This window comes from Platichthys flesus, chromosome 11 (assembly GCF_949316205.1).
Source record: "Platichthys flesus chromosome 11, fPlaFle2.1, whole genome shotgun sequence".
NCBI classification, from domain to species: domain Eukaryota; kingdom Metazoa; phylum Chordata; class Actinopteri; order Pleuronectiformes; family Pleuronectidae; genus Platichthys; species Platichthys flesus.
In genome coordinates, this window is record NC_084955.1 from 9102680 (window position 1) to 9117827 (window position 15148).

Genomic DNA, 15148 nt, shown 5'->3' on the forward strand with positions numbered 1-15148 from the left:
TACTGTTTATAGTTATACAAGGACATTTTAGGACCTAGATGAGGAACTGTTTAGGGTAAACTATTTTGTTTATGCTTGTTATGCTGTCAAGTTAAATACTGTAGAAATATTACTTGTGTCACTGAACTCTCAACGAATATTTTTGCCAACTTAAAAAGATAAAAAAAAAAGTTAAGATGTAGTGTTGTCTGAGAGGAACCAAAGGCAAATCTATTTTCTTCACTCACACACCTAAAATGTGTTCATCAGCACATATACTATTATGAATCATTAACAATGCTGTTGTGAAAAAGTCGAAGTGACCTGTTCTTATTATCAGATCAAATCCAAACCCTTTTTTTGCAAGGACATAAAATCTCTCCCTTAATTTTTACTGTGTCAAAACCTCCCAGCAAGACATATTTTCAAATATAAAATTTGTGTGTATGCTTAAAGTCTTTAATAAAGTTTTGTACATTTGAACATGCAAAGTATTTCAGTGCTTTGATCCAGGAAGGATCATAACGTTAATCTGGATTAACCTGTTCTGTTTCATAAAGTGGTCAGAAACATTTGGTTTCAGACATACACAGTAAAGCAGAAATATTTTTGTGTAACAAAATAATAAAGAAATAAAGGATTAATTCTTCTTTAAAGCGAAACCATTTTATTGGAGTACATATTTTTGCTCAGTAACATCTACTCACGTCAGCAGGCATGGTGACAGTATTTCCTCCTATAGTTCATTCAGCAGAGACATCCCCACTGTTTTAGACTGTACATGAAAAAATAGTGAATTTTGTTGAATATAGATAAGCCACAGTACAGTATGTACACAAACCTCAGTTGCTAAAACAAAGTCATGTGTGAAAAGGTAAGGGACATAGTATAATGAATGCGGACCAAGGTGACGATCCTACTGCTCATACACAAACAAAAAGAGGAAACACTGTGACAGATCTTGAGATATACCCAGATGCCTTTTTAAGTTAAGACAGAAATTATGGATCACAGCTGCTGTTTGTTTTCAACAAAACCTGACTAACTAAATGCCCCCTGTTCACTTCATGTTAGCCACGAATTCCTCGCCCTTCTTGATTGAACCCTTCAGCTCGCCCATGGCGTCGGCGACCAGCTTCTCCTCGAAGGCGGTCAGCTTGCCCAGCCCAAGGTTCTTCTCAATGCCGTTCTTCCCCAGGAGGAGAGGCGTGGAGAAGTACTTGCACTCGGTCTCCTCGGATCGGACATAGGCGCACTCCACAACTCCTTCCTTTCCATTCATGGCATCCAGGACGGAGAAGGTGAAGCGGGCACCTGCGTAGGCCATGGACAGGGTGGCAGATCCAGCTCCAGCCTTGGCCTTCACCACCTCTGTGCCGGCGTCCTGGATCCTGGCTGTCAGGGCAGCCAGCTGGTCAGCGGGGAACTCTACCTTGGGTGTGCACTGGGAGATCAGGGGGATGATGGTCACTCCTGCGTGACCTCCAATGACTGGTACATTGACACGGGCTGGGTCAAGGCCTTTAAGCTCTGCCACGAAGGCGTTGGCTCTGACAATGTCAAGGGTGGTGACACCAAACACTTTGTTGGGGTTGTAGACTCCATACTTCTTCATGATCTCTGATGTAATGGGGATGGTGGAGTTGACGGGGTTGGCGATAATGCACACTATGGCCTCGGGGCAGTTGCGGGCGCAGGCGTCGGCCAAGGTGGCTACGATGGTGGCGTTGGTGTTGAAAAGGTCATCGCGGGTCATGCCGGGTTTCCTCGGCACACCGGCGGGGATCACCACGACGTCGCAGCCCTGCAGGGCGGCATCCAGCTGGTCGGGCCCCATGTGGCCGGTAACTTGGGCCCGGGTCTCGATGTGGCTGAGGTCGGCGGCCACCCCGGGTGTGTGGGCGATATCGAACAGGGAGAGCTGACTCACCAGGGGGCTGTTCTTGAGCAGCAGGGAAAGCGGCTGGCCTATTCCGCCGGACGCTCCTAGCACCGCCACCTTGGCGTTGTTCTGAGACGAGGTGGACAAGCTCCGGGCCAAGCCGACGGCGGGCCTCACTGCGCGGGAGAACATGTTGTTGCTGCTGCTGCTTCACGAACTACGAAGAAAAATGGGAATCAGTGCTGTGAGCCGCTCTCCTCTGTGACACCAACGTCCTCTAGCCACGAGCGAACAGGAAGACGCGTGAACTGTCATGCGTAGTACATAAAGGTCGTACGAGTTTTACGTCACGCCTGCGTCAGCGCGCAGCGTCACGTCGTCACCGTTTTTTTTCTATCGCAGCTCTTTTCTCGCGGAGGAAAACAAAAGCCAGCTATCAGTGGAAGTGGGAGAATTAGCATCGGAGATTAGCCCCTTGTCTTACGGAGTGCGGCTGTCGAGCAGCGCAGCCCGGTGAAACCTCACGGTACGTGCCCGCAGTTTGTGATGTTTTCCCCTCGCTGCCATCCTCAAATACGCCAGCGCCGTCATTTGAACTCCGTCTATTTGCTGGAGGGAGCGCTACCCCCTAGCCTAGCTAGCGTCAGCTACAACAGGTCTCATTGTTGTGGTGGAGAATCCCCCCTCTGTGCTCTGTGACCGGGGCTTGTATTTGTAACGACAAACGGCTTGTATTGTGTATTTAAGCAGCTAGCTAACCTTAGCCAAACAAGTAACTGTCACCCGTGGTGTGAGGAAATGGTCGTTAGTTGTTGACTTCACCTCAGCACCGTTAGCGGTGTCCATCACTAGCCCTGTCATTAGGCCCGATGGGTTAGCTCCTACTAGAGTATTAGAGTTAGCTGTGGTCAGTAAACAGAGCAGCCCTTTGTTCCACACACTTGAATACCACCTTGTGTTTCAGTTGCTGCTAACATGAAGCTAATCCGTTTTAACATCGGGCTTAGAGTGCTAACTGTCACATGATGTGAACGGGTTGTTCGTCATTAATGTTTACATAAGGGAGAAGTTGATGTGTGCTTTCACAGATGTTCTATAATCAAGGACGGACTGTAAACAACTGTATTTTCCTCTTGTCTTTTGACAGTGTCGAGTTTGAAGTTTCAACAGTAGCCCTCCTAATGATACATCAGCACTAAGGCGACTTTCAGTAAGTATAAAGTAGCAACATCTTTGTTTGTCTCAAATTGCATACAGATAACACGTGAGTTAAATGTGATCATTACATCAGCCGGAAGAATACTTTCGTTTCAACAACAAAATAAAGATATAATGATAATAGCCTTAGTATAGAGTTAATTTCAACACAAAGTACAGAGTGCTGCACAACCAGAATATAAATGGTTAAACACAAAGTACTAAGCAAAGAACAAATGAAAAAAACAAAGCAGGAAGATGTCGCCTGGGAAAAAAACATGCCCAGCAGAGACTTAAAAGAAGCTATAGTGTCAGGCAGCCTTATTTTATCAAGCAATTCATTCAGGGACTGCAAACTATGATCCGCGCAGTCATGTATAATAATCTGGCATAAAATGTTAGATCCTGGCACTCCTGATGAGTGAGGTATAATGTGTTACTATGCGCTAGGATCTTACCTGTTCAAGTATAACAATGAAACGTAAACTTGATAAGTGTTGAATTAACACAGAGCTTCTTTGGAGGGCATAACAAAACTAACACCACAATAATAATAATCTTGAAAAGTATTTCATGAATAATGCTCATTGGACTAATTGTTCAAGCATGACAACAATATCCATAATGTAACATTGTGCCCTTTCTTCAGTACTTGCTAAGGATGGCTAGCTGTGGGGAGGTAGACCACTCTGTGAGCTCGCTTCCATCCAGTAAGAAAGGCAGCAACAGTGGTGGTGGAAGCGGTAACAGTGCAGATTCCTCTTGCTCTGGCTCCAGCACCTCATCCCCAGCCCTGCCTGTACCGGAGTGTGCCATCTGTCTGCAGAGCTGCGTCCACCCAGTCCAGCTGCCATGCCATCATGTCTTCTGTTTCCTGTGTGTGAAGGGAGCATCCTGGCAGAGCAAACGCTGCGCTCTCTGCAGACAGGAAGTACCTGATGACTTCCTGGAGCGGCCTACACTGCTCTCTCCTGAGGAGCTGAAAGCATCGGCGGGAGGTCGAGGTGGCACAGCGAGCGATCACGCCTGGTATTATGAGGGCCGTAACGGTTGGTGGCAGTATGACGAGCGAACCAGCCGCGAGCTGGAGGACGCTTTCTCCAAGGGCAAGAAAACAGCTGAAATGCTCATTGCTGGTTTTTTGTATGTAGCTGACTTGGAGAACATGGTGCAGTACAGGCGCAACGAGCATGGTCGTAGACGGAAGATTAAGAGGGACGTTTTGGATATCCCCAAAAAGGGTGTGGCTGGACTGCGTTTTGACACTGAAGGTGTTACAGGAGCCCTTGGGGCAGCAGGTCGAGAAAACTCTGCTGATGGAGCTGATACCACAGTAGCAGGTGCACAACAGCCAGTTACTGGTATCTCCTCTACTTTAACTGCCCTTCCAGCCGCAGCCAGACCTCCTACCTCCCTTGGAGGTCAGCCTGGCACCAGCACTAGCCCTTCTGTGGAGGATGCTCTCTCCCAGCTGCAAATCAGTCCCAGGCCCACACTATCTCACGAGCGGCCTGAACCTGGGGAAGGAGAAGAGGAAGATGAGGAGGAGGAGGCCTCACCCTCCAGGTCCTCTGATCCTCTCACATCTGTGGACGAGTCTGGCTCCGGAGACTGGAGCGATGATGAGGAAGAGGAGGATGAAGAAGAGGAAGGGGGAGATGGAGAGCCTGCAGAGCCCCGGGAGGATAGGCCGCAGAGGCAAAGACTGAATCCAGAGGACAGAGACCCTCCAGGCGCAGAGTCTTCCTCTCTCTCGTCCAGTAGCAATGGCAGGTCCAGAATGCCTGATGGCCAGTGTACAGTGACTGAAGTGTGAAGTCTTCACTGTAACTTTTCCATTCCACTAATTTATTCCTGGCTTTATGTCATCCTTCACTCAGTCACAGATTGGATGTGGGTTGATGTGGGTAGGAAATGTACACCTTCAAAAACAAACAAGATAATGTTTTTAGGTAAACAACTCAATTTTCACAGGCAAATATTTTGGCTCACAATAATCTGACTCAATCTGTATGAGTTGTTTGTAAATCTCATCTCATGTTTACCCAGCCAGTAGAAGACATGTTGAGTTTCACTTTCCAACACTGATCATTGGACTGAGACATGAGCTACAGCTTGGTAAACATGCAGATGAATACAGCATGTTGTTTTGAACTGCGGTGTTCAACTGCCATCAGGTTGCTCACTTTAAACCATCTGGATGTAGGCATATCAGGTGTGTTCATCTTACATCCCAGACAATTGGAGATATAAAGATAAGAGTAATGCAACAACCTAGGTAATGTTGTGTTTAAATATATGGTCTATCCCCCAGAAGGCCTGTGAGAGTCGCACCCTGATCTGTGACGTGCAGTGAAAGAAGGTATAAATGGGGGATGTTACTCATGGAAATGGAGCTGTGTCATTTTACATTGTCGTGAACGGCTGCATTCTTAATCATCCACACTTTTAACTCTCTCCGCTAACATAGCACGCAGAAGCAGGCTGGTTGGAGTTCAAGGTCATCTGACTAGTCTCCGAAAGAAGTTAATCCTTAATTAATCATTCCCAACCTCTGCCTCAATAACTTCCTTACTTCAGATTGAACTGATTATGAGGTTTGTTTCCTCTAAGTTCTCAACTATTTACAAAGTTTGTCATTTCAGAGCAGATTGTGGTTTGTTGGTTAAAGGTGAAGAAAGGAAACAGAAGTACAGTGCATAATGATGCTCTTAAGCTACTTGGGTACTTCAATTTCACACACCATGTTTTTACAACATAGTTATGTAACTCAAAGGTAATGTATGGCTGGCTGCACCCTGGTTCTTCCTTAATGTCAATTCATCGGCAGCTTTGTGAAAGTCTAAAATCTGTAGAGATGATGAACCCTGTTTTAACTGAAGGTGCATAATAGGTGTACATATCAAATTAATTATAACTTACCCCAGCTTTAAATAATTGACATTTTAATGTGAAGTAACAGTGTTTTTCTTTAAGAAGCTCTGGACCTCATTAGTATTCTCATGGTCCCTGACGAAAAGTCTTCTCAATTGGTGTCTCTAAAGTTTTGTGTTTTGTGCATGTTTGGAGAGAGAGTTATTTAAACACTACTGGTCAGCAGGATGTTGAAAATTCATATTTTTGGGGTTCAGTTCAATTTGAGTAAATGTTTTTGAAAAAAAATCTGTTACGGTTGTAAATTCTTTTACGTTTGACATCTGAGGCAATTAGGAGAACAAAAACATGTTGTGGTTCTTTTCCCCGCTGGCAGAAATTTCCAGTTGTTATTTTTATATTTCTTACATGCTTACATCATCAGCTATTAGACTTTTCACCCTGAGAAATAAAGTTTGTGTAACAGTTCTTTGCTTGGCAACTTGTTTTTTGTTACCTGGTTTGTAATTTAAGAATAAATTGTGTCATTTCATCATCCTTAAAAGATATGGCTGTGATTTTGTCTCTGTGTTTTTTGTTCTGTGTGACAGACAGCATGTCAGTTTAGTTTTATCTAAGAATATATGTTTTAGGTGCTACATTGGCAGGACTGTCAAAGGTAATATTTTCAATTTTTTTTTTTTAAACGATTACGGAGTTACATGAGCAATTGCCACCCCTAAGTCCAAAGATGTCTCCCACAGCATCTCAGTATCCCCCTCTACTTGAGTCACCCATTCTAACAGCACATCCATGAATGGCTAGAATTGCTGTCACTCTCTACGTTACATGTAGGTGTAACAGTTAAGTCAAATTATGCATTCCTAAATCACATTGTGTCCTGACGTCTTGCCACTGGTTAAATACGCCAAAGAGTTAGAGTTGGTGTCTCTGTCTGGTACACCTGAGTTAGATATGAAAGTCCCTGAGCGTAGACACTACAATGGACTCTTAGTTGGTCCTTTATCTATAACCTGACCTTTGGTACTGCTTAGAGAGAGAAGGGAGTATGTGGAATTTAGACTGGCACTATTCTCCTGCACAGATAGAATGTAATATGCAATATACACAGTGTTGTGCAAGTTCACACCTCTCATGAACTAGTTCAAATTTCAGTTCATACAAGTAAACATGAATAGTTCACGTTCATAGTTCACCATTTAAATTCTGAACTAGTTCATAGTTCAGTTCATGTCTTAGTTTTAAGGTGGAAAGTGAGAATGAAAGACTTAACTTGTTAAAGAAAACCGTATTCATCATTATTCCTTGCCTTTACTGTCGGAATCTTAAAGGCTGTTGTGTTGCAGGTATGGCCTGCCCCTTTAAGGAAAGGGTTCCTCTGCTGCTCTAGCTTGGTTTGTGCAGCTTGTGATTAACTAAAGTTGTCCATAAAAGAAAATCCCTTCAAGGGCAATTTGATGTACAACCAGCAATCAGTGCACGACAAAAATAAACAAATATAAACAATGTAAATAAAACGCAATATAAAAACCCTATAGACTAAGTAGCAGGGGAAAATTAGCTTTTAATAAATGAATTGATAAGTTGACCAACAGAAAATTACCCGTCAAGTATTTAGATCTAATAATTATTTATGTTGGTGACATTTCCTTGATAAATGGGTGGAGGTTTTATTACCTCTGCTAAGGTGGTTATGTTTTCATCTCTGATTTGTCAGTCAACAGGTTTATGTAATAAACTACTGGACCAATAACCACACAACTTGGTAGAAGGAAGCTGCATGGATCAGAGAAGAACCTGTACGGCTCTGTTGAGCTCTACTGTCCCCAGCCCCATAGGGTTTGTAGTGTGAAGCTAGTGAGGTGTTTTATAAAGATGTGAATCCTCAACACTAAGTACATCATATATCATACATCAAATACAAAAGCACATGACACATGGACAAGAAGATCTTGTGTTTTCCCTAAGAACTGATAAAAACATGAATATAACGTGACAAGGAAGAAGCCCTCACAGCCTTTTCTTTGTTCGTTTGAGACTTTCTGAGTGTTTATATCATAATGGTGCCAGTTGTTACCTCCCCCTCGCTCACCTTGGACGGGGTTAGGGCTGGTATTCAGACCACAGCAGCCATTAGCTCTCCAGCTGGACATCTTGCCAGGAAACATGACCTCTGGAGGGGGAACAGGATGTAAAAGCCTGCTGCTCTCTACGGAGATGTCCTGTTCGTGTCACCTCTGTCTGGACACGTAAGTGCTTCTGCAGTGCCTCATTTGCTGTAATGGAAAAGAATCCACCCATAATTGCTACACCTTGCAAAGAATAAAGTTTTATTTATGCCCTATGTTTAAGAAACTGTCAAAGAATAGATGAGAGCCACCGTGTGGACAATCATCTGAGTAATGCTCCAACCTTCAACTTATGAAAGTATAAAGTAGACATAAGTGCAGCAGTTTTACTCTTCATCCTGCAGAACGAAGCTGCTGCCTGATGCTTGTTTTGCCTCATCAGTATCTACAGCATCTATCTGCTGCCACTGCTCTCCGTCTGCTTCAGTGCGGCTCAGCCTGGCATGATCTAATCATTGCCAGGATCATATTTCTCAGTGGGGCTGGAGGTGAGACAGCTCGACTGTCAGGGACAGAGAGGATTTAGAAGATGGGGACTGTCCTTCACTGCAGGTCCTTCTTTTCATGCATCACAACGCTCTACAGAAGATTACAGCCATGGGAGGAGTCGGCATATTGTTGTTAGACATAAGTTAATTTAGGGGTCAAATCTAAACAAAATAAGTCCTCATATAGTATCAGTCTATGCAGAATCAAAGAAACAAGATTTTATTCATACATACAATTTATTGAAACCTGCGGTATTGTAAACAGTTTTAAACACCGTGGTTTTATATACCACTTTATGCAGTTGATCCATGTAGATGTGTGAGGGATGAATGTACTAGTAATTTTGATACTGTTGTCCAAGGCAACATTTTCACTGGGACAATAAAGTCTATCTTATCTTACTTTGATAAAACAAGGAACATTTTGATTGTGCGTTCAGGTGGTGTCGGAATTATCTGAAAAATCTGTTTCCGACTTTCACATTAATGCCATCTCCAGTCGGAACGACAATTAGGAGAAGTCTGCGTCTGTGTTACTTTTATCATTTGCAAACTGTTCTTCCATCACTCACAAGATTAAGATTAAGATAAAGATGCATTTATTAGTCCCAAACACTTGCACAGACATGCACAGGCACACTCATGCAGGTAGGGAAATTTTATCTCTGCTTTTGACCCATCTGGTGCAGGACACACAGAGCAGTGAGCGACCATGTACGCCGCTCTGGGCGAGTAAGGTGCCTTGCTCAGGGGCACTAGACAGGGTAGGGAGACGCTTGGATTTTTGGATAGATCAATCCAGGTTTGTCTTTTGTTGTCTCTCCGTGGAGTCGAACCAGATACGAACCAGAAACCTTCTCTACCCAAAGTCCAAGTTTCTGCTACTAGACCACCGCCTCTCCCACAAGCACAGAACACCAGACTTTTTTATCCAACACCAATGTTTTTACGATTAACAGGCATATATAAATGATGTATATATCTGCCACACCTGATCCCTTTTCTTTGCTCTTCATATCATGTTCATGTGGAAAGAGGTGTCAGGGTGTTGTTTGAATGCTCGACACACGTAAATACAACACATTTAGTTTACAGTGTCCATTATTTTTCCATGTTTATAACACATGAACACATTGAAGTCAAAAACAACGACTTCACAACCCAGGAAATGTGATCTTCTGAGGAGCTAAGTAAGTGTCACTGATCAAACACTCGTGTCTCAGCGCCTGCACTTGTCATTTGTCATAATAAGCAGTCCCATCGACAACAGAGGCAGTTATGAATGTAATTTAATTTTAAATAGTTTATTTTCTTTTTCCACTGGCCAACTAAGACAAATCATTATTATCTGTTTCTACCTTCACATAGCACACTCGGATCAGTCAGGTCAATGCAGTCTCTCTCCAGAGAGGCAGGTCCAGTTCTTTAACAATGTCTCTGTTTGATCTGCTCTTCTGAGATTCTGTAAATATACAGAGGAAACACTTTGGCCAATTCATTTGTGTTTGGATTTGCTGGCCAGTGCCTGCAGGTTTGCCGGGCCCCCCCACACTGTCCCAAATACGTCCTTCTCAGCCCTCAGAGCCTCGGACAGAGGGAGCTCTCTCCCCGACAGCACCACCTTCTTCACAGCCTGAATCACAGCAGCAGGTCCTTTTACATAACTACTGAGCCACCTCTCGGCCTGCTGGAGAGGAGTCCCTGCCCCCTCCTCGGCCCGGGGGTCCTCCAGGAGTCCATCTGCCAGTCTGATCTGCAGTCCAAGTTCTGGGTCCACTTTCATGGCTCCACCAAGCAGCTTTAGTGCATTCTGGCTTCCAACAATGTGGACCAGTCGAGCGGCGCCGCCCCAGCCCGGAACCAGTCCCATGTGTTTATGGACAAACTGGATGATGCTTCCAGATGCCATTAATCTTGAGTGATTAAAGATAAATTTATTTGAATCATTTGCAATCTTTGGATTGAAAGTTAAGATTTAAACACATTTAAAAGTGTTTTGTATTCACTTGAGGTGGAGATCATTACCTGAAATCACAGGCAGTGGTGAACTCTGCGCCTCCTCCCAGAGCTCTCCCCTCCACCAGAGCAACAGACATCAGAGGCAGCCTGCACTGAGAAAACTTTTCTGTCACCAGGCTGAGCAGCAGATCACATAACAGACATACTCCACACTGGAAGCTGCTGCTTTTGTTAATTAATTGAAGAATGAATGAATTAATTAGACCAGTACACAACAGAAGAAAACAAGAGCATTTACCTGAGCAGCCTTGTAAGAGCATTCTGCATGAACATACACATCTTCATCCCATCCTACAAGACAGAAGATAAGATCAGAACGGGCCCATGCCACCCCCCTGCATGTTGGGGGAGCAGGTTGGATGCAGGTTGACAGAGCTGTGAGCTGAAACTACCAGCAAACACTGCAAAGATGAGTAAGAGCATGCACCAACCATCGACTTGTTGCCATGTATAACATGTAGACAAGACCAGGAACATTTCAAGTAAATGGCATGACCCGGAAATGAGGCCTACTTCTTTTTGCCAATAGGTGGTACTATGACTGAATACTGTTATGTACTGTAGATAACTTCAGGCAGGGACACATGAGCTGACATGAGATAAGAATAGATAAGATGGACCATTAATGATCCTCCATAGTAAATTATAATACAAAATGAGAAAGAAGAGAAGAGATAAGATACGATGTACCTTAAATTCAATTTAACACAGCAGCACAAAAGAAAGGAGCACAAGCAGAGATGAAGAAGTAGAAATAAATATGAGCAGAAACAGAATCTAAAATTAAATATCAGGGTTACTTTCTGCAGGTTATAAAAAGTAAAATTTGACATTTTTAAGGCCATAATGAATACAATTTAAGACCTATGTCTTACTTGTACTTTGCCATAGTTCAAGAAAACCAGAGAAACGTCATGTTATCTCTCAGAAAGTGGGTCCGTGTATTCTTTCCCTGTAATTTTGTTCGTGTGCTGATATCTTTATCATTGAGGAACATCTACAGCCCGAAGAGACATCACAGGCTATGCATACTGAAACAACATTTCTTTTGAAAAAAAAAAGATATTAAAAGCACAAAAGAAGTTGCTTTAAATGAACAGAGTCCCATGACGATACACAATGCAATATAGACTGTGATCCTCATCAATTTAAGATCTGATTTTAATATATGAATAACTGTAGTATAAATTCAGGCAGGAAGAGAGATGCTGTGAGGTATGTCTTGCACTTTCCTACCTGTGGGTTAGAAATGGCCCTGACGGCACTGAGGTCGGATCCAGAGCAGAAAGTTCCTGCAGCACCCTGGACAATGAGGCCTTTCCCTTCTGTCCAGTTCTCCAGCTGGCTCACATGTTCCTCCAACTGCACCATCATACTGCCTGAGAGGAGGAAGACAGAGCTTTGTGTAAGCAAGGCAACAAACCGGGGATGCACTGTAATTTACCAGAGTCTCAAACTCCTCACCAGACAGGGCGTTCATGCGGGTCGGGTGGTTGATGGTCAGAACGGCTACACCAGACTCCTGCTTGAGCAGATCGATGGAGCCGCCAGGGAAAGCCTGGAGCTTCTCCCTGACCTCCTGCTGGTCGTAGCCATGGATGTTGGAGTAAACCAAGCCACTGCTCTGCCTCTGCAGTAACCTTAAGGAATAACCGTGTATACATCGTATGAATGTTATGTCTATCATCATGGAAAGCATCTTAAAGAAATAGCTTTAAAATTTGTGGAAGCAGTGTGTAACTGCCTGGTTCAGGCCAGCAAGTTCAAAAGCATTGCTGAGTTGTAGATTTTTTTTAAAGACTTTAAATAACCAGCATTTCTCTACAATACTCATCGAGGAAACGTTACATATCAAGAAGTTTGGTGTATTTGTTACAGCAGCTGGTTCAGGAAGCCAGGGATCAGAATATCCACCATTCAGTTGGGTTTGAGTTGAGTGAGGGGGACGATGCAGTCAGAGCCCTGGTCAACACATTGACAGATTTTCTTTTTTTCTTAATATAAAAATAACTTAATGGCTTGGAAACTGAGCCCAACAGACATAATAACAATGTGGGGCTGCAGGGGGCGCTGCTGCTCAATAAGAAAAAGTTGTTATTTATATGATCAGACGTTGACTTCAAGGCCTGTGTATAACTGTGGTGTAAAGAAATGGTATATGCCTTAACACTCACAAACAAGAGGATGCTGCTTTTTATTAACTCCATTACCTCTGAAGTAAACACATTAGCCTGAAGCTGTTGTGATAGAAGCCATTTGCACGAACACATTACAATGAGTTAATCCTGATTCCAACCGAACTGTATTATGAAACAGATTCAAACTAGTAATTCATTCTATTGATCAACATGTTAAAAGTGTCAGCACTGCACGATAAGAACACGTTGTTCATTAGTTTTTCACTCTGTGCACTTGGTGTTCCTGTATTTATTACTTCATTAACTTATTTACCTGCCCCAGGCTGCACAGCTACAGCTGCTTCTCAGAAGTTGTTGCCTCAGAGCCCAGAGAGTCATCCTGCTGCTGCGTGGGGAGCATGTGGAAAAACATGAGAGAAATTGCCTCAGACATATCCCTTCATTAAAAAAGGGCGGTGGGTATATGTGCATACAAGGGGAAAAGAAGTTTGACAACAAGGAGCAAGGTTACGAATCACATGACCTTCATGGGGCCGGGGACAGATATACTCATAGTAGGACAGGGATCTGACGATATCAGTTACAGTTATTAAGAACAGCAGTGTGGGTGTTTGGTGCTTCAACTCATGATGAACAAATAAATAAGAAGCTTGACCGCTAATGAAGGAGAACATTTAGAGAGGCCACAGTAAATAAATAAAGTGGGTGAGAGCAGCTATGACTGCCACATTAGAGAAAACATCAATCTACACTGAACAAATGATTTATTGTACCTCACAGTTACATTCACATTAACCTACAGTACAATATCCCTGCAATATGCTGCTGTGATCAGTCGTTCATGTCTGAGGAGGTCAGTCTGATATGTTATGTGACCCAGTGAGGTGAAGGCAGAGAAGTAAACCGGAAGTGCTCTCGCTTACCACAGATCCTCCTTCACAGTGCAGGCCCAGTGTGATATTTACTGTAACCCTACACATCCAACATCATGTCTCCAGGTGTTTGTAGCGTCAACGTTTGAATAATTCCAGTTGTTCCGGACCTGAAATCTCGTGAACTAACTTTTACTGAACACGAAGGAGCTTCATAAAACATGAAATATCACTAAAGTAACGATTACAAAACATGTGTCAACAATACGCCGGAACTTATGCCGGAACTAACCTTCATAAGAATGGAGATCACCGGAGGTGCGGTGTTACAAGGTAATGCGTCCCCCTCGAAACTAGAGCTCTTTGGAGACAAGGCAGGATGTTGTTTTTCAACTTCTCCACAAGAGGGCGCCACACGGCAGTTCTCTCGTTTGACCCACAGCCTATGATTTCACCTCACTCAGTGTCCAGTAACCAATGTTGTGCAAGTACACACCTCTCATGAACTAGTTCACGTTCACAGTTCACCATTTTAATTCTGAACTAGTTGATAGTTCAGTTCATATCATAGTTTTAAGGTGGGAAGTGAGAATGAAAGACTTTGCTCAGGCGAGATTTCAAATTGGCGCCCCCTAACATACACACGCAAACTGTCATGCATCCCCAAGAACTTTTGGACTGTAAACAGATGCAGACACAGGCAGACAAATTTGTAAGCTATAAAAAACAATTAAAATATATAATAAAAAATATAAAAAGAGTTCTGTACTGATAGCATATCATGTCATGTCAACAAAAATAAACATTAATGATGTCCACAATCGGGCTGATTCTTACCTCTATATTGTTCTTTCTTCTCCTCCTCTACTTTGCAGTGCTTTCTGAATTGTGCACCTGATAATTGAATCTTTTTTTGATTTATCTATTATTATTATTATTATTATTATTATTATTATTATTATTATTATTATTATTATTATTATTATTATTATTATTATTATTATTATTATTATTTAGCATCAAACACATCCTATATTTGAGGAATCGTAGAGTCCTTCGAGAAACATGTATTGTTGCACCAAGAGGGGAAGAACCTAGTGTGAAATTCTTTGTCTGTAAGAGAAATGGAATGTTTGGTGAGAGAGATTTTGAGATGAAGGCGTTAAGACGGTAAGACAAACAGACATAAACGAACCGGAGTGAGAGGGTGATATTAAGTCCTGGAGACGTGCAGGAAGAGGAGGGAAAATGTGTCAAATATAGACGGAGTCAGAGACACTTCCTGTGCTGTGGTCTGATCTACGGCTACTGGCAGCATAAATCCTTCCCTTGTATCCACACAGCCGCTCCACTGCAATTCAGAGCCCTGAACAAACCCAGGCACCAAATTATTCTGTTTCCCTTGGGTTCCAGAGGATTCCAGCTCTGCACTGAATTCAAAGTTTGATTTGTGTAAGTGATTGTGCACATAAACTCTCATTGTAATCGCAACCACCACTGATGTCTGTTACAGCTACTTTGGAAGCAAATTACATTCAGTCCCATTCCCTTTAAAGTGCAATCATTTCCA

At 43.0% G+C, this 15148-nt stretch overlaps 3 protein-coding genes across 4 annotated transcripts; 1 reads left to right on the top strand and 2 right to left on the bottom strand.

The window, feature by feature from the left end:
- Positions 1 to 623: 623 nt before the first annotated feature.
- On the bottom strand, positions 624 to 2172 carry mdh2 (malate dehydrogenase 2, NAD (mitochondrial)). Its single transcript, XM_062398536.1, has one exon. It carries the CDS (start codon positions 2051 to 2053, stop codon positions 1040 to 1042), a length of 1014 nt encoding a protein of 337 aa, XP_062254520.1. The 5' UTR covers positions 2054 to 2172; the 3' UTR covers positions 624 to 1039.
- On the top strand, positions 2163 to 6489 carry LOC133964451 (E3 ubiquitin-protein ligase rnf146-like). Of its 2 annotated transcripts, XM_062398534.1 has the most exons (3): positions 2163 to 2387; positions 3009 to 3071; positions 3708 to 6489. In XM_062398534.1, the coding sequence occupies exon 3, from the start codon at positions 3720 to 3722 to the stop codon at positions 4872 to 4874; it is 1155 nt and encodes a 384-aa protein (XP_062254518.1). In that variant the 5' UTR covers positions 2163 to 2387; positions 3009 to 3071; positions 3708 to 3719; the 3' UTR covers positions 4875 to 6489. The 2 variants fall into 2 exon arrangements, with proteins under 2 accessions (XP_062254518.1, XP_062254519.1); XM_062398535.1 differs by lacking the exon at positions 3009 to 3071.
- A 3336-nt stretch (positions 6490 to 9825) lies between these two features.
- Positions 9826 to 13896, bottom strand: echdc1 (enoyl CoA hydratase domain containing 1). The gene is made up of 8 exons (XM_062399867.1): positions 13871 to 13896; positions 13630 to 13748; positions 13020 to 13091; positions 12033 to 12208; positions 11805 to 11947; positions 10807 to 10859; positions 10575 to 10655; positions 9826 to 10462 (listed from the first exon to the last, which is right to left on the bottom strand). Exons 3-8 carry the CDS (start codon positions 13082 to 13084, stop codon positions 10045 to 10047), a joined length of 936 nt encoding a protein of 311 aa, XP_062255851.1. The 5' UTR covers positions 13085 to 13091; positions 13630 to 13748; positions 13871 to 13896; the 3' UTR covers positions 9826 to 10044.
- Between the last annotated feature and the right edge of the window lie 1252 nt (positions 13897 to 15148).